We start from the raw sequence: 19,404 nt of genomic DNA, 5'->3' as shown, positions 1-19,404 counted from the left end.
GATGTCAGCGGGGCGCGGGGCCCGGCCCCCCCCCGGCCCTCCCTCCCGGGGCGCCCGGCCCCGCAGCGCTCCATGACTCCATCCCAGGCACCATATTTGGGGAAAGACTCCGAAAACCAGCGACGAAAGCCCGAGCATTCCCCGCGTGCCTCCGCCCCAGCGGGGCAGGGGCGGAACCGGGCCGGGGGCTGATGGAGTAAATCCTTTTATAGCCAGGCGGCAGCGCCGAGGGCTCCCGCCCTGACTTCATGGCTGGTTTCCCCATGTGCTCACCGCCGGGAGCCGGGGCGGCCCAGAGAGGTCCCCGTGGTGACCCACCGCCCACGGAGTCCGGCCGGGACCGCCGGGGCACGCAGCGGGCATCCCGCTGGCACCGCGCCTGGGCATCCCGCAGCATCCCGGGATTCCCTCTGCCCCGCGGGCACCAGCTGGAGCGGGTCAGGGCACGGCGGGGCACGCAGCAGCCCTGGCACCGCTGCGATGCCACGGGGGCCCCCAGGAGCTTTGCTGCCTGTGAAATAGGACCCCCCTGGGCATCCCTCCTAGCCCTGGGGCTGCCAGCCCTCACCCTGTGCCCCACAGACCACTGCCAGCCTCCCACAGAGGTTCTCCAGAGCAGCAGCAGCGCCGCAGCATCTCCACTCTCCCAAAATCCCGCGGGAAGGAGGAGACAGTGCCACAGCACTGCCTGGCTGATACCTCGTGGCAGATGCCCCTGGGACCCCCCCGGGCTCCTGCTGCCCAGGCAGGAGGCAGGAGGCACAGGCAAAGTGCAGACACTTTAATGCGAGTCCCTTCCCAGCAGATCCACGCGCGGACAGCGCGCGGCACCTCGGTGGGAGCGGCAACGGGGGCCCGCCACAGCCACCCCCCCGGGACACTGCAGGAGACGCGAGTGGGGCCTCTCTGGCCACTGCCACCACCGTGCTGGCCCCACACACCCCCACCTCCCACCCATACGACTCAGGCACTGAAGAGAAACCCACACCCACGAGCTCGGGGGGCCGCGGGGCTGCTGGCACGGCACTCGCCACAATCCCCTCGCCACGCCCACGGGCACACGGACACGGAGCAGCAGCACCTTTTCCAGTGTCACTTGCCACCGAGGATGGTGCCCCGGTAGCCCCCCAGCCCTGTGTTTGGCCACAACAGGCCCAGGGACGGGCACGTAGTGCCTGGAAGGACCTGGCTGACAGGGAGGAGGTGCACCGGGACCCCCAGGCTGCGTGGGGAGGGGGACGGAGCGGCTGGCAGGACCTGCAGCACGGACATCCCTCCCCGGGGGTGGGTGCCCCCTCCCGGGGCTGCAGCGGGGTGTTTGGCACAGTCCCAGGGCAGCGTGAGGCTGCGGGCTCCTAGAAGACGTAGATCTTGTCCCGCTGGATGCAGTCCAGGTCATCGTCCAGTGTCAGCAGCACCTGCGGAGCAAGGAGAGCGAGGGGAGTGGGGCATGGGGAGCTGGGGGGCAGGGGCTGGGTCTGCTGTGCTGGAGGAATCAGCACCTACCAAGAAGGAGCCGAACATGGCGATGGAGGAGAGAAAGTGCCAGATGTCGTGGTCGTCAAAGAAGTCGAGCAGGATGCAGTCACGGTTGTGCTCCCGAGATTCCGCTGGCGTTTTCTGTTGGGGACAGAGCCAGTGTCACTGTGCCCGCCCGTGGCCATCCCACCCACCCCACTGCCCGGGCCACCCTCCTGCTCACCTGCCAGGTGCTGAGCCCCTGGAAGAAGAAGAAGAGGGCAAAGCCCCAGACCACAGAGGTGCTGATGATGCAGAGCAGGGGGATGAGCTTGATGCGCTCGCCACTGCGGAGCTGCGGGAGAGTCCGGTGTCACTGTGCAGGCAGGAGCTGGCAGCGGTGCCCTGCCCTGCCCTGCCCTCCCCACCAGGCCCATGGGGGCCGGGGGCTCATCTCCCACCTTCATGATGATGTAGAAGGCGAAGTAGAGGAGGAGGTTGCAGATGCCAATGGCCAGCAGGTAGGAAGCGAAGTCATTGGGGCGGACAATGAGGCCGTAGGCAGCGCTGGGGAGGCAGGGGCAGGCAGCAGGGTCAGCACAGCCTGGGGCCCCCTGTGGTGCCCGGGTGCCTGCTGTCCCCCAGGCACGCCAGCAACCCCCGGGAGGTCAGGCAGCGCGAGGTGACATCGTGGTGCCACAGCTGCAGGGGCATCTGTCATGCTGGGCTCACAGCTGTCACGATCTGGCTGTCCTCAGCCCAGCCCCAGCAGAGGAACAGCACGAGCAGGGTGGGGGCAGTGGCAGGGACGGGGAGAAGCAGGGTGGGGTCTGGCTCTGCACTTACAGCGACCAGTTGATGATGTTTCCCATGACCAGGAGCACCATTCGGTCCTGCAAAGGGCAGGGGGGCTGTGAGGGGTGGTGGGCAGCTGCTCCGGGGCAGGGGCTGCCAGGAGGGGTCTCCGCAGAGCCAGGGGGGCCCCGGTGCCAGCACTCACCACGTACATGGGCCCGCTGCACTGCCGGACGCAGTCCGTGTACAGCACGTGCAGGATCCTGCGCAGGATGCCCGAGTCTGTGGGGAGAGGGGAGGTGACACTGGGGGGGCCACTGCGCTGCCCCCCACCCACCCTGCTCATGGTGCCCGCCCTCACCCAGCTTCCAGCGCCCCATGTAGTAGAGCTGGGTGCTCAGCAGCAGCGTGGCCAAGATGTGGATGACGGAGAAGACGATCCAGAAGGCCGTGTTCCCCTTCCCAAAGACCTGCGGGGAGAGTGGGGGGGTGGGCAGTGAGCTGTGGGGGTGACCCACGTGTGTGTCCCCCTCCGCCACAACGCCCACCCTACTCACCACGCCGACCACGGAGAAGAAGATGACGAGGGCCAGGCAGGCGTAGGCGCTGTAGGCGCTGGCGTTGATGTCTGGGTGGCGCTTCTGGTAGAGTTTCAGCATGCAGAGCCCCGCGATCATGTACATGAAGGAGGTGTCTGGGGGGGCACAGCGGTGAGAGGGGTGTGGGAGCGGCCCCGGCGTGGGCAGTGGGGGGCTGGGGGGGCACTCACCGAACTGGAAGTTGGTGTAGTTGGGGCAGACGTGGTAGCAGGCGCTGAGCAGCCCCTCCATCATGAGCGCGGTGCCCATGGCGTAGAAGAGCCCGAAGTGCTTGGGGATGCCGCACTCCTGTGGGGCGGAGGGCAGGGGAAGCAGGGGGTTCGTGGGGGGCTGAGCCCTCCCCCGGGGCACCCCAGCGACCCCCGTCCCTTACCAGGGCGTGGGTGTCGTTGCGCATGAGCGCCCGGTTGTAGTTGATCTCGCGCTGCAGGATGATGAGCAGGAAGAGCAAACCCAGCAGGATGTAGCCCAGGTTGCTGAGGATGTTGTTGAAGGCGCTGCGAGGGGCCAGTCCACACCTGAGTGCTGTGGACCCTCCCTTGTCCTCGGGGCCCCGCCACAGCACAGCCCTGGGCACAGGGGACCCCCAGCCACCCACCCCCAGCCACCCTGAACCCACCTGAGGTTCCCCAGCGGGTGGGCACACAGGAAGTTGTAGTAACAGATGTCCTGGTTGCCAGTGACATTCACCACCTGCATTCACAGGCAGGGTGAGGGTTAGGGGGACCCCCAGGGGCATCCCCATTGTGCTGGGGAGCACAGTTTAAGACTGCAGCCCCCAGAGCTCCCAGGAGCCCCAGCTGCTGCCAACCTGCCCCACTTACTGTCTGGTAGGTGATGACAAGCTGGATGACAGGCAGGGCGTAGAAGACAGCGATGGTGGCGATGTTCCTGCAAGAGGCAGGGGGGTGTCAGGGGGTCCCTGCTGCCCGCCCCAGGTCGGGACACTGCTCAATGCCCCCATCCCCACTGCCCCCCGCTCACCAGAAGTAGATCTGGTACTTCTTCCGCAGCACCCGCTTGTCCTTGCGTGCCAGGTCGGCCACACACAGGTATTTCTGGAAGGAGAGGCTGGTGAGGGGTTGTCTGGGCAGTGGGCAGTGGGCAGCAGGGGTGGGGTGGGACACACCTTGGTGCGGATGACGTTCTTGTCATAGTCAATGTCAGCCAGGGTGTCGTAGTCATCCTCCTCGACGGAGCTGAGCGAGTCCAGGCGGGGCCGGCCGGCCACGTTCTCCAGGGATCGCTCCCCTGCGGCCCAGCCGGGGCCGTCAGAGGAGTCCCTGGCCCAGCCCACCCCGGCACCCACCCCATGGGACCCCAATCACACCCAATTAACCACTCGGCTGCTTCCCTGACAACTCTCACCAGGGACGGGCTCTAATCCCCCAGACCCTGCGCTGTCCCTGCCCAGGGGGGACGTGGTGGCTGCGCCACGTGGGTGAATGTCACCCATGCCCGTCCCTCAGGGCTCTGCCACACTGGGGACAGCTGGGGCACAGGCAAACAACATCCTGCCCTGCAGTCCCTTGGTGCTGCCCTTGCTCTGAGGGAGGGGAGCTGGGGTGCTCTGTGCCCTGGGCATGAACTTGGGGCTGGGCAGATTCTGCTTTGATTGGCCCAACCCTGCCCAGTACCAGCATCTACCCATGGGAATGCTCAGCGGCCTCGTCAGGGCGGAGGGTGTGCGCCGCTTGAACTGCTCCTGCCCTTCAAAGGAAAGCCACAGTTACTGGAGCAGGGCTCCCCCACACGTGTCTGCCAATGGAGACCCCGCTGTGGGCTGCACAGAGGGGCTGCCAGCCCTGGGACCTGCCCCGGAGACAGAGAGGGGCAGAGCTGGGACACCACCGGGCACGTGGCTCTGCAGGGCTGGGGCCACGCCAGTCGCCCCACAACTCACCCACGTAACTGTAGGAGACTTCTGTGGAGCCCAGGCTGTCTGTGACACCCTCGGTGCTGCTGGAGGAGCCGTTCCCTGCAAGGAGGGCAGAGGGTGGGCACGGCCCGTGGGCAGGGGGGTGAAGGACAGGGGGACAGCACAAGGCACTCACCGAAGGAGCCGTAACCGTAGCTGTCGTAACCACGGCCCAGGAAGGAGTCGGGGATGCTGCGGGAGTGACCTGTGGGACAGGATGGTCTCTGTCAGCCCTGGTGGCACCCCTGTCCCGGGGCTGCATGGCCCTTGGGCTCAGGGCAGAGTCCTGCACCCCTGCCCTGGCACAGAGCGAGCTCAGAGCCGAGGACAGAGCTGGCACCTACCCAGGAGCGATGCTGGGAGTCCCCGGAAAGCCGTGGGAAGAAAGAGACAGAGCTGGTGAGATGCAAAGCCCCAGCACAGCCCTGCCAGCCCCACAGTGGCGAAGTCTGGGACCTCCTTGGACCCCTGGCACTGGGATTTGTCCCCAGGGAGCCGAAGGGCAAGCAGGGCTCAGGGGGATAGTGGGGAATTCCTGCAGAATCAGGGCTCAAGAGGCCAGAATAAGCGGGAATCCCGCAGGCAGATCCCTCCATGCCGGTGTCTGCTGCCTCCATCCCTCACCTGTGTCCAGGCTGGGCGAGTCCATGGCTGACAGGAGCCCCTTCCTCTTGTGCTGCCTGCCGGGGGAAGCAGCCATCAGGCCGGCTGTGGCGAGGGGGCACAGCCCGAGGGCCCCCACCACATCAGGGACAGGATGGTGCCCGTAGGCCCAGCACCCAGAGGAGCAGCAACACCCAGGGACTCACCGGCAGCTCTCCCAGCAGGCGATGAGCAGCGTGAGGACGTAGAAGGAGAGGAAGATGCTGAGGCAGAAGAGCACACTGCTCACATAGGCCTCCGCTGTGCAGAGCCAGAACAAGCCCTCAGGGGGGGTGGCACCTCTGGGGACCTGTTGTGGGTCCCTGCAGAGCCCACCACCCCCAGCACACCCAGCCCCTCCCAAACTCACAGGTTATGGCAGGTGACACCATCACCTCCAGCATCTTCTGCCGGTTGTGCTGATCCACAGGTTCATCTGGGAGAGGGCATGGCCAGGGTTCAGCTCTCTGCCCTATCCCCAGTGTGTCCCCACACACAGCCCACAGCAGCAGGGTGGGTGCCTCCTCCAGCCCCCCCCATACCTGGAGAGGCGTTTTTGGAGAGGGGGTAGTAGGGCAGAGGCCCCCCACATGCCTCGTCCTCTGTCTTCACCACCACCACCACGTAGAAGCTGTGGCTGGGGAAATCCTTCTTCTGCAGCAGCCGTCCCGGGGGGAGAGATGGGGGTCAGCAGAGCCCAGCTGGGGGTCTCCCATGCCAGAGGTTATCCCAGGGATACCCTCTGCGAGCTCTGATAACCAGAGGTACCCGGCAGCACCGGGCAGGGGCTGGGAGCAGCTCAGCCCCGTGGCACAGCCCCGTGGCACAGCCCTGTGGCACAGCCCCGTGGCACAGCCCTGTGGCACAGCCCCGTGGCACAGCACCGTGCCCACCTGCACCGTGATGGCCGCCTTCTTCGTCATGGTCTGGTACATCCCGATGAAGGCCACGTTGTTGTCCAGGTCGTAGACAGGGCACTGGGGGGCAGAGGGCCCGTCAGCCCCGCCGGGCACCACGGATCACCCCGAGACCCCACTGCCCAAACCTACCAGGATGTCCTGGATGGAGATGACAGAGCAGGGGAAGGCCATGGCCGAGGTCACCTTCACGATCACCGAGTCCACTCCCTCAGGGAACTCATACTTGAAGTACTGCGGGGGAGAAAGGGCCCATTGCTGCCATGGTGGCCACGTGGCACAGCCCCCCTCCCGTGCCACACTGTGCCAGCTCCCCTCACCTGCGGCTGGGAGGCCGTGGCGTTGAAGCTGAACCTTTTATTTGTCCTGCAGAGAGAGCACGGAGAGGTGATGGGTGGCAAGGGGAGCCTGTAGCCCCCACAGCCCCCACGGGCAGCAGGCAGGGAGTGGGTCTGTGGTTCGGGGCTCCCCTCACCGCAGCACGAAGTTCTCCACGCGGGTGACCCGCAGCTGGTAGGAGGCGTTGAGGGAGAGTGTGGAGACATCCACGTAGAAGTGCTGGGTCTCCACCTCTGTTTTGGTCTGTGGCTGGCAGAGCGTGCGGCTCACCTCCTGGTACGCGTATTTCCGCTGGTACCTGGGGCAGGAGGGGCTGCGTGACCTCCCTCGCAGGGGGAAACCCTGTTGGGGGGATCCCAGCCCGGGGATCCATCCCTGCGTGGGGAACCCGCTGGTACTCACAGGCCCCGGAGGATGAGCGGCACCTGGAAGGAGACCACCGCCTCCTTCTGCCTCACCACGAAGAGCACGGGTAGGTCCTTGTGGTCGGAGAGGACGTTCACCGACACCCGCACGCCCTCGGTCTGCGGGGACAGGGGAAGGCGAAGCGTTGGCCGGGCAGGTCGGGCGGCGGCGGCTCATCCCGACGGCTGGACTTTGCTCGGCCGTCGTGGCAGAGGCTGCCGTGCCCAGCACGCCCAACACTCCCGGTGCAAGGGATCCCAGGGGACACCCAGCCCGCGGGGGACACGGCGGTGGCGACCACCCGGCTCACCGTGTTCCTGCGCACGCTGTGGTTGAAGGCGTAGATATGGAGCAGGTCGGCGTCCACCCAGTCGGTGTAGGTGGTGTTGAACTGGGCTTCCGTCTCGCTCACGTTCCGCTGGTGGGGCTGGGGCAGGACGGGCGGCGGGGGCAGCAGCAGCAGTGCCCCGGCCAGCAGCGCCCAGGCCAGCGCGGCCGCTCCGGAGCCCGGCATCCCGCCAGCATCCCCGGCCAAGGTCCGCGGGGCGGGACGGGACAGGACGGCACGGCACAGCACGGCACAGCACGGGACGGGACGGGACGGCACAGCACAGCACGGGACGGGACGGGACGGGACGGGGCGCTCAGCCGGGGCGCGCCCGGGCGCGCTGCCCCATGGCCGGGCCCGGAGCGGGGCCGCGCTGGCGCTGCGGGCGGAGCGCGGAGCCGGTGCCCGGATCCCGATCCCGATGCCGGCGCTGTCCCTCTGCCCCTTCCCGTTCCGCAGCCGCGGTAAACACGGACCGGCGGTGACGTCACTCCCGTCGCGGGTTGCAGCGCCCGGCCGGGGAAGTGACGCGGCGGGCGGGGCCGGGGGGGACCGGCCCGGCGGGGAACCCCCGCTCCGAGCGACCCGCGGGGGAAGCCCGGGGCCGTAGGGCCGCCCCTGCTCCATACGGGATCCCGCATGGGAAGCCACGTTCCATGTGGGACCCCACAGGGGAAGCCGTGTCCTACAGGGGAGCCCCTACCCTGTATAGGACGCCATAGGGGAGCTCTGTCCTATATAGAACGCCATAGGGGGAGCCCTGGTTTATAGGAGCCTATATAGGACTCCACAGGGGAAGCCCGGCTCCATAAAGGAGCCACTGCTCCATATGGGACCCCACAGGGGAAGCCCTCCTCTATTGTGGAGCCCTGCCCATATACAGGACCCCATAGGGGAAGCCTGGCCCCACAGAGGAGCCCCTGCTTCAGAGGAGCCCCTGTACTGGAGTCCCTGTCCCCCACCCTGCAGGGAGGTCCCAGGGCCGTGTCCATGCTCCAGACACTCACTGAGCCCCTTGCCCAGCCTGCCTGTCCCCAAAGTCCATGGGGAGATGGAATAATCCCCTGCCAGGCGATGGATGGCTCTGCCCCATCCCTTTCTCCTGATGCTCTCTGGATTCCCACAGGGGCTCCTGCAGCCTCCCTCCAGTTTGCAGCACCCCTCATCACCAGAGGCTGAAGTGATTTGGAAGTTCTCCCATGGCTGTGTTCATCGGGGAAGCAGGAATGATACCACGCTGCATTTAGTGCGCGTCTCTGAAAACACCCCTGTCCCAGCTGCCGCCGAGCCGACCACCTCCAGGCCTCTCTCCAAGGGCTCTGGGGCCTTTTTATCATGTTTTCTGTGTCTGCAATTGGTTTTTTTGGTTTAAAATCCCCCTCTGAAGCGGCTCAGCCCCACGTCACCTGTCACAAAGCCACTTTCTGGGCTCGCTCAGACATCCAGGACCTCTGCTGCCGGTTCCGTGGGACAAACGGCACGAGACAAGTGCTGCTGCTATTGTGCACTTTATTTCTCTGGGCCTCCTCTCCCTGAGGATCCCCCGGTTTGGACAGTCTGCACATTGTTTCCAGGTACAGGTGGTGACGCTGGTGGCAGATGGAATGACCTCAGGGACAGACGGACGCCCATGCGGGACTAGAAGCAGAACTCCAACCGACTCAGATCGAACTCGAGTCGCCTCCGTGGGATGGCCGTGAGGGGGATTGCGTGGGGATGTGCCTTCCCTGTTCCCTCCAGGGCTATTAGAGATAAACCACTCGGCAGTTGAATACAAGCCGATGTCCTGTCGAGGGCTGAAATACCGGTTCCCTTTACCTGCAGCACCGCACTCACAGGACCTCAGCTCTGCATGGAGAAAGGAGGAAAAACAGACAGGAAAAAGCCCCAAACGGAGCGGGGAAAAGCAGGAATTAAATCAGGAGCGAGGATCTGGCTGAGCACAGCTCCCAGGGCCAGGGAGGGCCCTTGGTGGAAGGTTTGGCAGCACCTCCTCAGCCCCGTGGAGACCAACCAAGAGTGACCGAGACAGAGGCAGGAGACGCCTCGGCACGTACACACACACACACACACACACACAGGCTGCGACACGGTGGGTGAAACATTGACATTTATATTGAAATATGCACTAACAGTGAGTTCTACCAGCCGATGCATTTTTGCCAAAGCAGAATCACAATGGTTGTGTCCCGGGGAAGGCTCGGGGCAGTGGGTGGGCAGCGAGGGGAGGGACAGGCCTTCCTCATGGCTCCCATCCTGCCTCATCCTCCTGCCCCGCACCTCACAAGACTCTGTCATTTCACATCTTCTGTTTGTTTGTTTTCCTCTCTGCTGCAATAAACACCAAACTGGGAATGCTCACTTAGAGAAGCCCTTAGCTCCAGCACAGGCCCCTCCCGAGGGACATCCAGAGCTGGAATTGAAGCTTTCCCACACGAGGCACTCGGTTTTCAGCACTAGGTGAGCGAGGAGGCAGAACCCTCTTGCTCACAACACCTCTCAGGTGAGCAGGGCAGTTTCCTGCCAGGCAGAGCCAAGTTTGAGTGGAGAAGACACTGTCCTCCCTCTCCAGCACCAGGGCCGGAGCAGAGCCGTGAGCACTGAACCAGCACAGAGCGTGGCACCTCAGCAAGCCAAGCCAAAGCAGAGCCAGCAGAGCCTCCCTGGTGACACTCCAGAGCCTCCGGAGCCTGCCAAACCTCCCGGTCCACTCGGCACCCTGCCAAAGGGGCTGACTCACAGCGGGCACAGGGTGCCGAGTGGAGAAGCCGGAGCTTTACTGGAGTACATTCCTGGTTAGCATCTCTTCAGCCAAATGCAGCAGCAGCAGCGGGAAGGGAAGCAGGGATGCACAGATTAACTAGCACACACTTGCCTTTTCTCACAAGCCTGGAGAGATGGAAAGCTCTCAGGGAGTAGAATGAGTTTTATCCTGGCTCCCTGAGGGGGCTGGGGGTGGGATAAGCCCTTCCCCGGGAACTCTGCTCTGCAGTGTACTTTTAACATCTGATTTTCCACTTGCCCTTCCCCAATTTCTCCAGCCAGCACCTTACGGGAAGCGTGAGCAGCGTTCCCTCAAAGCCTGCCCTGCAAGGCCAGGAGTGCAAAGCCAGCCTCAGGGAGCAGCATCCCTGGTCTGGATCATGGGGGCAGGATGTGATCCCTCCTCTCCCGTGGCACTCCGCAACTCCCTGCGTCTGATCCTGGCAAGGGGAACACTTCACCTTTCCTTCATCTGTGTGTAGATCACATATACTGGAAACAAAACACACACTATGCATGCAATCCAGGCAGGAATCCTGCTATGATCAAATCTACAGGAGGAGGGGGATGAGGTGGGACGTTACGGGATTCCTCAATGCTAGGTCAGAGTTACACACCAGCCCCTTGGCTACAGCAAAGGGCAGACAGACTATGTACAGTACCTATGGGCTTCAGCAAGGACACCTGAGCACCTCCCTCGGCACACAGAGGGAAGCTCTCTGTTCCTCCCAGATTTACCTGCACGTGGATCCCACGGGAAGCACAAACGCAGCAAGGCCTGTGTGGCACCACTGAGCTCCAACTCCAGCAGGTAAGCCAGGGAGGAAGAGACTTGGTTTAAAATAGTTATCAATTTGCAAGTTATCAATTCATCCAGGGCCCTGCTTCTTGGGTCCAAACTGTTTCTTTCTGAAAGAGAACCTCTCAGTTTTAAATGAAAGGCTGTCTCACTAAAACAAGCCCTAACTACAAACCAAACCAAAGTCCCACCTAGCCACAGCCCCTTAGGGGGGCACCTGCCCCTCCAGCTCCCTTGCTAGAGGTGAGGAGCAGTGTCTAGGGCAGGGAAAGCTACGCCTTAACTTCACTTTTTACTGTAAGAGGCTGTAGTTGCTCAAATAAAATGTTTATACAAGTAAACCAGTAGCAATAAAGAAATATACACCTTGGGATCTGTAAAGCTTCAGTGTGACTTGGGCCTTGCAGCCAGGGGCTGTTCATGTGGGTTTGCTTTAGAAAAAAAAGGATGTAACAGTCATACTTGATTAAAAAAAAAAAGAAAAAAAGGAACAAGGAACAGCACTGCAAAGAGCCCTGTGGTGCAGGGACCTCAGAGGGATGTCTGTCAGTTCCAGGGAGCAAGGAAGTGACTGCCAGATTATTGGATCATTAAAATCCTACACTGAGCAACTGCTAAAAGCCAGCGACCCCACAGGCAGCAGGAGCAGGGCAGAGCAGCAGCACCCGAACAGGAGAGTTCCCAGGAGAGCTGCGTGGGAGGGAAGGAAGGTGCCCCCGGGAGAGCTGCGTGGGAGGGAAGACGCCCTGGCTAGCAGGCGTGGGGAGACAAGCACGAGACAAGCACCTGGGAGTGTTGCACGAGCTCAGGTAACCGTTTGCTTCTTTAAATTTCTGAATTCCAGTTTCATGCTGCTTCAGAAAGGAGTGAGAAAACAACACGTTTCATTTAAACCCCCCAGTAAAAAAGAACAAACGACAAACAAAAAAAAAAAATCAAAAAACCCCAAACCTCTAAAAGGTGGGACCAAGTTTGGAAAAATGCATCTGTTCTGGCTTTTGCAAGTGGAATGTGATTCTTGTTCCCAGGCAAATACACAGAGCACGATGGCTACAGCCAGGAATGGTGAGCCAGGCGTGGTGTCGGACAGGCTACAAGGGGTTCTAGGACAACCACAGAGCAACAAGACATGAGAGGGGCACAGAGTGACAGTCCTGTTCTCGTTTTAAATGAGGAATGGTTTAAAAGTAAAACTCTTCTTCAGCTAATTTCCTCCTGCAATAAAACCAACCAAGCCGGCCCTTGTATGTACAAGACCAGTTAAACACGAGCCTTCCCCCTCAAAACACTAGGTACGGACATCCGGTAACATTCTATAATGGAAAGTGCTTTAAGAAAGAAGGATTCTGTAGTGCCAGTGACAGAACTGATCTGATGGGCTGGATGATGCTCTCGGCGCCGACATCAGCGGCTCAGGCCAGGGCAGCTCGTTTCTCCTCGGGGGTCTCCTCCAGCAGCTGCATGATCAGTTCGTGGAGGGGCTTGCAGACCTTGGCGTACCCCCCGCCCGTCAGGTGCAGGAAATCGAACATGTCGTGGTAGGAGATGGTGCCATCCGAGTGCACGAAGCCCACGTCCACGTCCAGCAGCTGGACGTTGGGCAGCTTGGGGAGCGAGGCTTTGAGCAGGTTGTTCACCTTGGCGTTCTTCTGCCGCAGCGGGTTTGGCTTCTCTCCACGAGGTAGCAGGCCCTGGCACAAGGAGGAGGCAAAAAAAGTGCTCTGCATGATTCTGATGGCAACAGGAGGCCTGCTTTCCCTTCCAACTTGGGCTGCCTGTCAAGATTCAGGATATCTGTGACAAGAGGAACTCATCCCTTGAATCAGAATTTGTCCGTCCAGACCTAATGTGAAATGCAGATGAGCTACAAGCGTGACTGGCAGGGCACCTGTTTTCTTTTAATTTTTAAATATAACAGCTTCTGCTCTTTTGGGCTTTTTTCCTGCCATTGCCCAGCTCCTCAGCAAGAGAGGCAGCAGCTAAGCTGTTAGGATAAGGAAGCCAACTAGGATTTGGGCACTTATCTTCCCCTCACAGGACTTCCTCAGCAACACTTTGGAGTGGCATAGTTAACGGGATGAGTCCACCCACCTCTGGAAGGGCCAGAGGAGGGCTCCTGCAAAGCCAAGCCAGCAAGGAGAGGCATAAAGCAAAGGACAGATAAAGTGACTGCTCCTGGAGACGTACCAGTACAATGACTTTGGCCTGTGGCTGCTGGGTGTTTATCAGGTGCACGATGGCCTCGATCCCCCCTGCTACTTCTTCTGCTGTGTTTTCATGATTATTTGTTCCAACCCAAACAACAATGACCTACAAAGAGAAAAAAAAAAAGAATGTTTGCAGCTTTTCCAGAGCAAGTTTTAACGGGCTGATGACCCTGAAATCCCTGCATAAACATCATGGGTGGCTGGTGAGCTGCGGGGAGGGTCGGGCTTAAGGCTGAACTCAGGCTGACAGAGTTTAGCCCTGGGCAGGCAATGCCCACTGCTCTCGGGGAAGACACTGTCCAGGGCTGCAACTGCAGGTGCAGAGAGGGCAGGTGACCTTCACTGCACACCTGAACATCTTCCCCAACTCTGCAGTGAATACTTCTCATCCCTTTCCAGAGGGCATGGATACAGCTCAGGCCCAAGAGGCGGCTGCAACTCCAAGCTACACCTGGCACAGGTAAATCACAGAATTACAGAATGGCCTGAGTTGGAAGGCCATTCTCTCTTTCAGTTTGAAGCCATTCCCCCCCTGCTCTGCTCCCAAGTACACCCCAATGCCTGGAGCACCCAGTGCCAGCAGGTGCTCAGACAAAAAAGTCCATCTGCTCCCTGAGTTCTGCCCCACTCTGTCTCCCCTCAGTCAGCACAGGGCTGCCCAGTTGGGTTCTCTGCTGGTACCTTGGGTTTAATGTTCTCCAGTTCACCGTTCTTCAGTCTCCATAGAACATGTCCCGTGGTGTCTCCACCAATCCCAAAATTCAGTGCATGGAGTGGTGAGAAGAGCTCTCGCCATATCTGTAAGCAGAAATCAAGGTGCTGTTTCAGAGCAGCATCCTGACTGTGAAGGGAACACACTGCACTGAGTTAATGGGAGCCCTTCTCTCACAACTCACTCCACAAAGGGCACTTAGACACAGGATGAGGCTTTACAGAGCTGCTGATGTTCAGTCTCTCAGACCTGGCACAAAGGGGAAGACTTCCTGAGCAGTGATTTGCCCAACTCAGCAGAGACCCAGAGCGCTGATCTGTTGCAGACTTAGGCACGGGGCCTCTGAAGAAGGAATCTGTGACCTGATTAAATCCTTTTCATCCCCAGGTAACAAAACTAGAACAAAGGGAAGCAGCTCTTGCAGAACAAAGCTGCTCGGCCACCACCATGGCGGAGCAGAGCTCTTCTTTGCCCCAAGAGCCAAAAAGCCACTGCTCTTCTCTGCCCCAGCAGTTTTAGGGAGAAGCCAGTGTGCCAATGCCTCAGGTACCCTGAGTGCTATGGGATTAAATGTAGGGGATACCAGGGACACCCACAGGGGATGTGATGGGAGGCTGGAATCTGAGAGCCAAGGGGCTCTGTATGTGTGCCAAAATGAAGGCAGCTGGTCGTGGCCCCAGAGAAGGAGACAAACAGCTCAGGGAGGTCAAGCGGCCATGTAAAGCCCAGGCACTGCTTTCAGGAAGCAGGGCAGGAACGCCTCGGGAGACAGCAGTGAAACGGGAACAGAGGGAATCATCAGGATTGCACGTGATCACCAGCTCCTGGGTTAGCGAGAGACGCGCTCCAGCTCCTCCAGCCCACTTTTCTCCCCCCTTCATCCCTACCTCGTACTGCTGTAGCAACTGCACCATGGAGTCCCCCACGAAGAGCACGTCGGGCTCCTTGTCTTTGCAGTCCAGGACAAACCGATTGTGCTGTGAGAGAGGAGCAGCATGGTGGCAATTCCTGCTGGGCATCTATCCCTGCTGCAGGGCAGGGACAGCTGCCCAGCCGGCCTCCCCTGCTGCCATTCCCCCGAGCCCTTCCCTGCGTTAACCCGCCCTCCTCTTGGCACTGCTTGGAGACATTTACACGGCTGGATGAGATCCCCTCTCAGTCTTCTCTGGACTAAGCAGGCCCAGCTCCCACAGTCCCTCCCCATCAGAGAGATGCTCCAGACCCCTCCTCCCTTGCTCCATCATGACAGGACACACAGGTAGGACACACAACTGGGCTGTTGTGGCCTCAGGGTCACAAGTGTGACCAGGAATGGGGATCTCCCCTCCCAGGGCTCCCTGTGCCCCTCCAGCCTCACCTGTGACATCCACCTGTCATCCCCCTGGATGTCCTCAGCGGCATGTGGCACTGCTGCCGGGTTGGAGTCCCCCATGCCCATCCTGTTCCTGTGGAAAGAACAGTTCCCACACCAGCTGCTTCCAGCAGTGCCATGGCTGGGAAATAAGGGCTGCCTGGCTGCTGGAAAACACTGCCCTTCCTGACATCCACAGTTCCTGTGCGTGCTGGTGGCTGGCTGACAACAACAACAGGGATGTTATTCCATGCATCTGGCATTCCCCCTGGAGCCATGGACTGGAAAACAAAGGCCAGCTCCAAGGATGCTCTGCAGACCCACACCTGAGCTTTAATAACCTGACAGCAAACACGGATACTTTGGGGATTAGCCCCTATTAACGTCCAGAGATCCAGCTTACAGCCACTGAGCTCCACAGCCCAGGTGGATAATCTGGCTCCAGGAGCAGCGGGATTGATCCCAGAATCACAGAATGGCTGGGGCTGGAAGGCACCTCTGGGGATCACCCTGTCCAAGGCAGGGCCACCTGGAGCGGGTGACACAGGAGCACATCCAGGTGGGCTTGGGATGTCTCCAGAGAGGGACACTCCACGGCCTCCCTGGGCAGCCGTTCCAGCGCTCTGGAAAGAAGTGCTTCCTCACGGCTTGGTTCCGATTGTGGCCGTGTCGCCGAACAGAGCGTGGCACCGCGCCCTGAGCACCCCCAGGAGGTACCTGTGTGGCCTGACGGCACCCACTCTCAGTCTTTTCTCCGGACTAACCAGGCCCAGCTCCCGCACGGGAGACGCTCCAGACCCCTCACCGTCCCTGTGGATCCCGCGGGAATTGCCGCAGGAGGAGCCGCGGGACGATGGGCTCACACCCACCGCGGCGGGCTGGGCTCAGCGGGGCGGCTCCCTCCGCGCCGCGCTCCGCTCCCTCCCGCTCCCCGCGCTCCCCGCGCCGGTGCTCCGCCATGCCCCCGCCGCGCCGGGCCCTCCCCGCGGGTGCCCCCCGCACTCACGGCGGCTGCGGCTCCTTCCCCCGCGACTCCATGGCGGGCGCGTCCCCTGCGCTCGGCCCCGCGCGCCTGCGCCGCCCGCGCCGCCGCTTCCGCTTCCGCCCCGCGCGCCAGGGGAAGTCCCGCCCGCCCCGAAATGACGTCATTGCACGGAACTGTGACGTCACACCGCCATCCTCGAGGGGAGGCGCGACCCGGCCCCGTGTGCGTGTGTGTGTGTGTGTCTGTCTGTCTGTCTGTCTGATGTCCCCGCGGGGAGTGACGTCACGAGGAGCGAGCTTGCGGCGTTTTGCCTCATGACGTAATCGCGCCGCCCCGTGACGTCACGCTGCCGAGAGGAGGGGGGCCCCAAACGCAGCGATGTCACGAAAACAAGTTTCCTCCACGACTGGCGGGTTTCCCCCATCTCTCTTCTCCCCGTTTCCTCGCGGGGTTTCCCCCCAAAACCGCGGCGCCTCCCGCCCCGCGGCCGTGACGTCACTTCACCGCTCTCCGACGTCTCTCTCCCCGCCGGGGCGAGGCTCGGGAGCGCGGTCCGTGACGCAGTGACGTCACGAGCACCAAGAATCCCGTTCCCGGCGGGTTTCTCCCCAAAACCGTCCGCCGCGCTCCCTCCGTCGGCCGCGCGGGGGCGCCGCGCGCCGCTGACGTCAGCCGTGACGCCGGGGCCCCGCCCCCGTTGCCATGGCAGCGGCCGCCCCCCCGGCGCCCCCCCGCGGATGAGCTCACGCGGTGCCGCAGCCCCGCGGGGGGGGTTCGCTCCGCGCGACAAGATGGCGGCGGCGGCGGCTGCGGGAGGAGGCGGCGGCGGCGGCGGAGCGGGGGGGCCCCCCGCGGCCCCCCGGCTCTCCCCGGCCCCGCCGCCCCCGCGGCCCCCCGGGCCCGCCCGCATCGGCTACTACGAGATCGAGCGCACCATCGGCAAGGGCAACTTCGCCGTGGTGAAGCTCGCCACGCACCTGGTGACCCGCGCCAAGGTGAGCCCGGCGCGCACCCCCCGGGCGGGTGCGGAGGGCGGCGGGGGGGTGGCCGCGAGCTCCCCCCTGGCCGGGCGGGCCCGGGGCCGCTGTCAGCGGGGTGTCCCCGCGGGTCCCCGCCGCGCCGGGATAACGTGGAGGTGGAGCGGGGGGGATGCGCCCGCGGTACCCGGGATGCGCCCCTGGAGCCGGGGGGGACGCGGAGGTGGGGCGGGGGCAGGTCGTTTCTTACCGAAGCGGGGAGAAAACGATCGTGGCCGAGCGTTCCCAGGGCCGTGAGAAACCGCAGGAAGGGCCTCCCGAGGGAGCGGCGGATCCAGGTGGATCCAGGTGCGGCCGCGCTCCCAGGTGAGCCCGGAGCGCGGCGGGAGCTCCGCGTGGATCCGGGTGCGGGCGAGCCCTGGGACGCGGCGGGAGATCCGCGGCACCGGCGCTGTGCTCGTGATTCCGCCCGTGACACCGAGCTCCCCGAGAGGGCTCGTCTTCCTGCATGCACCAGTGCCACACCGGAATCCTGCCCGGGGACTGCAGCAGGAGGGGAGCGGGGCAGCGCTGGGAAGGCAGCGGACGGGCCGTGGGCACAGCCCCGCTCGGGGCTCCCGGGAGGCGCCGCAGGGGCTGCCCGGGGGTGTCCCTGGGCAGTTTCCCGGTGACATTGTGTGGAAACTGACCGGGGGAAAGTGACCGTGGCGCGGGTTTGCGGGAGCTCCGGCTCTGCGCCCGGGGAACAAAGTGAGAGTCATTGCAGGGGCTGCTTAAAAATCGGTTATTGCACCTCCTGGACAGTTCTTTTCAGGGCTGGCCTGTATTTGCTTGCCCTGTGCCTCCAAGTGCTCGATGCCACAATTTAACCTGCGCTTCAGCTGTTCTGTGCCGTTGTTCTCCCCCTGATAAACCTGAACCTCGCTGATAGAAACAGGGTGATGGGTTCAGGTGCTTGGAGTGCACTGATCCCCCTGAGTGGACATCGCTCCTGAAGAAGCAGTGATCCAACTCCAAGCTGTTTTCCTGTTCCTGTTTCCAGCCTCCCTCGTTGGGTCAAGGTTTCTTTGCAATGGTGCTGACTCTGAAGTTTGCAAAATACCAAAGCAGAGACCATGTTTTGCATGGAAATAGTTGATTTTGTCTGAAGCATGCACTAAAGTTTTGTCTGGGAATTGTGTCCCGCATTGGCAGGGCCAAGGCTGGATTTTGCACGTTGTTTGTGGGTGATGGAAGAGGATGCTAAGCTTGGAAAACTTGTGCTATGCTTAACAGCAGCGTACACTCATTCCTGCTGCCCTGGGGTGACCGAGGGCGGGTTGTGGGCCTTGGGAAGCAGCACAGCTCCTTTCTGGTGGGTTGGTGAGCTGCTGGTGGGCTCTGGAGTGTGTGCTGGGTTGGGGTGTGACACATTAGCCTGCAGCGAGGAGATCCTGTCCCTGTCCCTCTGAGCTCCGAGGGCTCCCCGAGCCCGGGGAAATACCTGTGCTGGAACAACTGCCATCTGTTCCACTGAGCTGGGATAGCTTGGAGCTGAAACTTGACCTGGAAGCTTTCTCAACTCCAAGGTCGGGTTTCCTTTCAAATCCCAGCCTGTGGAGAGGAGTGCGAGCGAGTGGATTGGATTCTGCCTGCAAACCCAGAGCACTGTGGGTTCAGTACTTTTCCTTCGTTGACAGGACTGTTGCTGTTGGCTCTGGGAAAGGAGTAGGAAAGGAGAGAGGAGCTGCTTGGTTCAGGCTCTGTGATTCAGGAGGTTAGAGGGGAGGTGTCAGAAATGTGTTGGAAAGGACGAATCCGTATAGGAAGGCATTTTCGACTGGCAGCAGGAATACAAAATAATGCTACTGCGAGCTTGTCTTCATCACAGTTACACTTTTAACACTTAATGGAAACAACTTGGAAGCAAGCAAAACCTTGGCAAAACGGTCCCATTTAGGGATCTGAAAGAATTCTTTGATCACGGAACGCAAATGCAGCCCTGTTGCTGTGTGTGCTGGCAGTCCCTTCCTGAGGTGATCCCTCTCTCCCAGTAGTGGCTGCGTAGGAGAACCGGGCAGTTCAAATATAGCCACCAAATCCCTGCACAAACTTGACCCCGTGTCACATTCTCTTAGAGAAAAGCTGGTTTGCTCGTCACGGCCCCTCCTTGGGAACTGCGCTCGTCCGGTGTCTCAGAAGGAATTCCACTGTGAATGTCTGTGTGAGC

General features: G+C 61.7%; 3 protein-coding genes across 14 annotated transcripts in view; 1 reads left to right on the top strand and 2 right to left on the bottom strand.

Annotated features, from left to right (window-relative positions):
• Positions 1–766: 766 nt before the first annotated feature.
• On the bottom strand, positions 767–7,587 carry SIDT2 (SID1 transmembrane family member 2). 4 transcript variants are annotated; one of them, XM_017809472.1, is made up of 28 exons: positions 7,384–7,587; positions 7,071–7,192; positions 6,805–6,966; positions 6,650–6,695; positions 6,462–6,563; positions 6,306–6,389; positions 5,955–6,066; positions 5,783–5,848; positions 5,580–5,673; positions 5,395–5,450; positions 5,115–5,126; positions 4,907–4,975; positions 4,756–4,830; positions 4,500–4,562; positions 3,982–4,103; positions 3,837–3,910; positions 3,677–3,743; positions 3,472–3,545; positions 3,226–3,349; positions 3,023–3,140; positions 2,811–2,947; positions 2,615–2,723; positions 2,459–2,535; positions 2,305–2,351; positions 1,920–2,025; positions 1,703–1,813; positions 1,507–1,620; positions 767–1,418 (listed from the first exon to the last, which is right to left on the bottom strand). In XM_017809472.1, exons 1-28 carry the CDS (start codon positions 7,585–7,587, stop codon positions 1,356–1,358), a joined length of 2,610 nt encoding a protein of 869 aa, XP_017664961.1. In that variant the 3' UTR covers positions 767–1,355. The 4 variants fall into 4 exon arrangements, with proteins under 4 accessions (XP_017664961.1, XP_017664962.1, XP_017664963.1 ...); XM_017809473.1 differs by lacking the exons at positions 4,500–4,562; positions 7,071–7,192; positions 7,384–7,587 and having other exon boundaries at positions 6,805–6,867; XM_017809474.1 differs by lacking the exons at positions 4,907–4,975; positions 5,115–5,126; positions 5,395–5,450; ... (7 more) ...; positions 7,071–7,192; positions 7,384–7,587 and having other exon boundaries at positions 4,500–4,557; positions 4,756–4,791.
• A 1,904-nt stretch (positions 7,588–9,491) lies between these two features.
• PAFAH1B2 (platelet activating factor acetylhydrolase 1b catalytic subunit 2) lies at positions 9,492–17,618 on the bottom strand. 5 transcript variants are annotated; one of them, XM_017809492.1, is made up of 6 exons: positions 17,446–17,618; positions 15,240–15,327; positions 14,770–14,859; positions 13,852–13,968; positions 13,151–13,273; positions 9,492–12,654 (listed from the first exon to the last, which is right to left on the bottom strand). In XM_017809492.1, the coding sequence occupies exons 2-6, from the start codon at positions 15,318–15,320 to the stop codon at positions 12,376–12,378; spliced, it is 690 nt and encodes a 229-aa protein (XP_017664981.1). In that variant the 5' UTR covers positions 15,321–15,327; positions 17,446–17,618; the 3' UTR covers positions 9,492–12,375. The 5 variants fall into 5 exon arrangements, with proteins under 5 accessions (XP_017664981.1, XP_017664984.1, XP_017664985.1 ...); XM_017809495.1 differs by lacking the exon at positions 17,446–17,618 and adding an exon at positions 17,196–17,214; XM_017809496.1 differs by lacking the exon at positions 17,446–17,618 and adding an exon at positions 16,718–16,880.
• SIK3 (SIK family kinase 3) overlaps positions 17,102–19,404 on the top strand; it is a 73,933-nt gene continuing 71,630 nt past the window's right edge. For 3 of the 5 annotated variants that reach the window (XM_017809471.1, XM_017809469.1, XM_017809468.1), the window contains exon 1: positions 17,102–17,213. The gene's annotated coding sequence lies outside the window, so the exon portion shown is untranslated. The remainder of the gene's footprint in view (positions 17,214–19,404) is intronic. The other 2 variants (XM_017809467.1, XM_017809466.1) reach the window with 1 other exon arrangement.

This window comes from Lepidothrix coronata, unplaced genomic scaffold (genome assembly GCF_001604755.1).
Source record: "Lepidothrix coronata isolate B3197 unplaced genomic scaffold, Lepidothrix_coronata-1.0 Scaffold27, whole genome shotgun sequence".
NCBI classification, from domain to species: domain Eukaryota; kingdom Metazoa; phylum Chordata; class Aves; order Passeriformes; family Pipridae; genus Lepidothrix; species Lepidothrix coronata.
This window is presented reverse-complemented; position numbering and strand designations above follow the sequence as displayed.

Bases quoted from the DNA above. Each gene is read 5' to 3' on its own strand.
- PAFAH1B2 (XM_017809493.1), bottom strand. From the start codon at position 16,271: ATGGAGTCGCGGGGGAAGGAGCCGCAGCCGCC. The intron at 14,860-15,239 runs GTGAGGCTGGAG...CCTCTCTCACAG, and splicing joins ATGACAGGTGGATGTCACAG to CACAATCGGTTTGTCCTGGA. The intron at 13,969-14,769 runs GTAGGGATGAAG...TTCTGCTTACAG, and splicing joins AGTTGCTACAGCAGTACGAG to ATATGGCGAGAGCTCTTCTC.
- SIDT2 (XM_017809472.1), bottom strand. From the start codon at position 7,587: ATGCCGGGCTCCGGAGCGGCCGCGCTGGCCTGGGCGCTGCTGGCCGGG. The intron at 5,674-5,782 runs GTGAGTTTGGGA...GGCTCTGCACAG, and splicing joins GGTGTCACCTGCCATAACCT to CGGAGGCCTATGTGAGCAGT. The intron at 5,451-5,579 runs GTGAGTCCCTGG...TTCCCCCGGCAG, and splicing joins GCCTGCTGGGAGAGCTGCCG to GCAGCACAAGAGGAAGGGGC.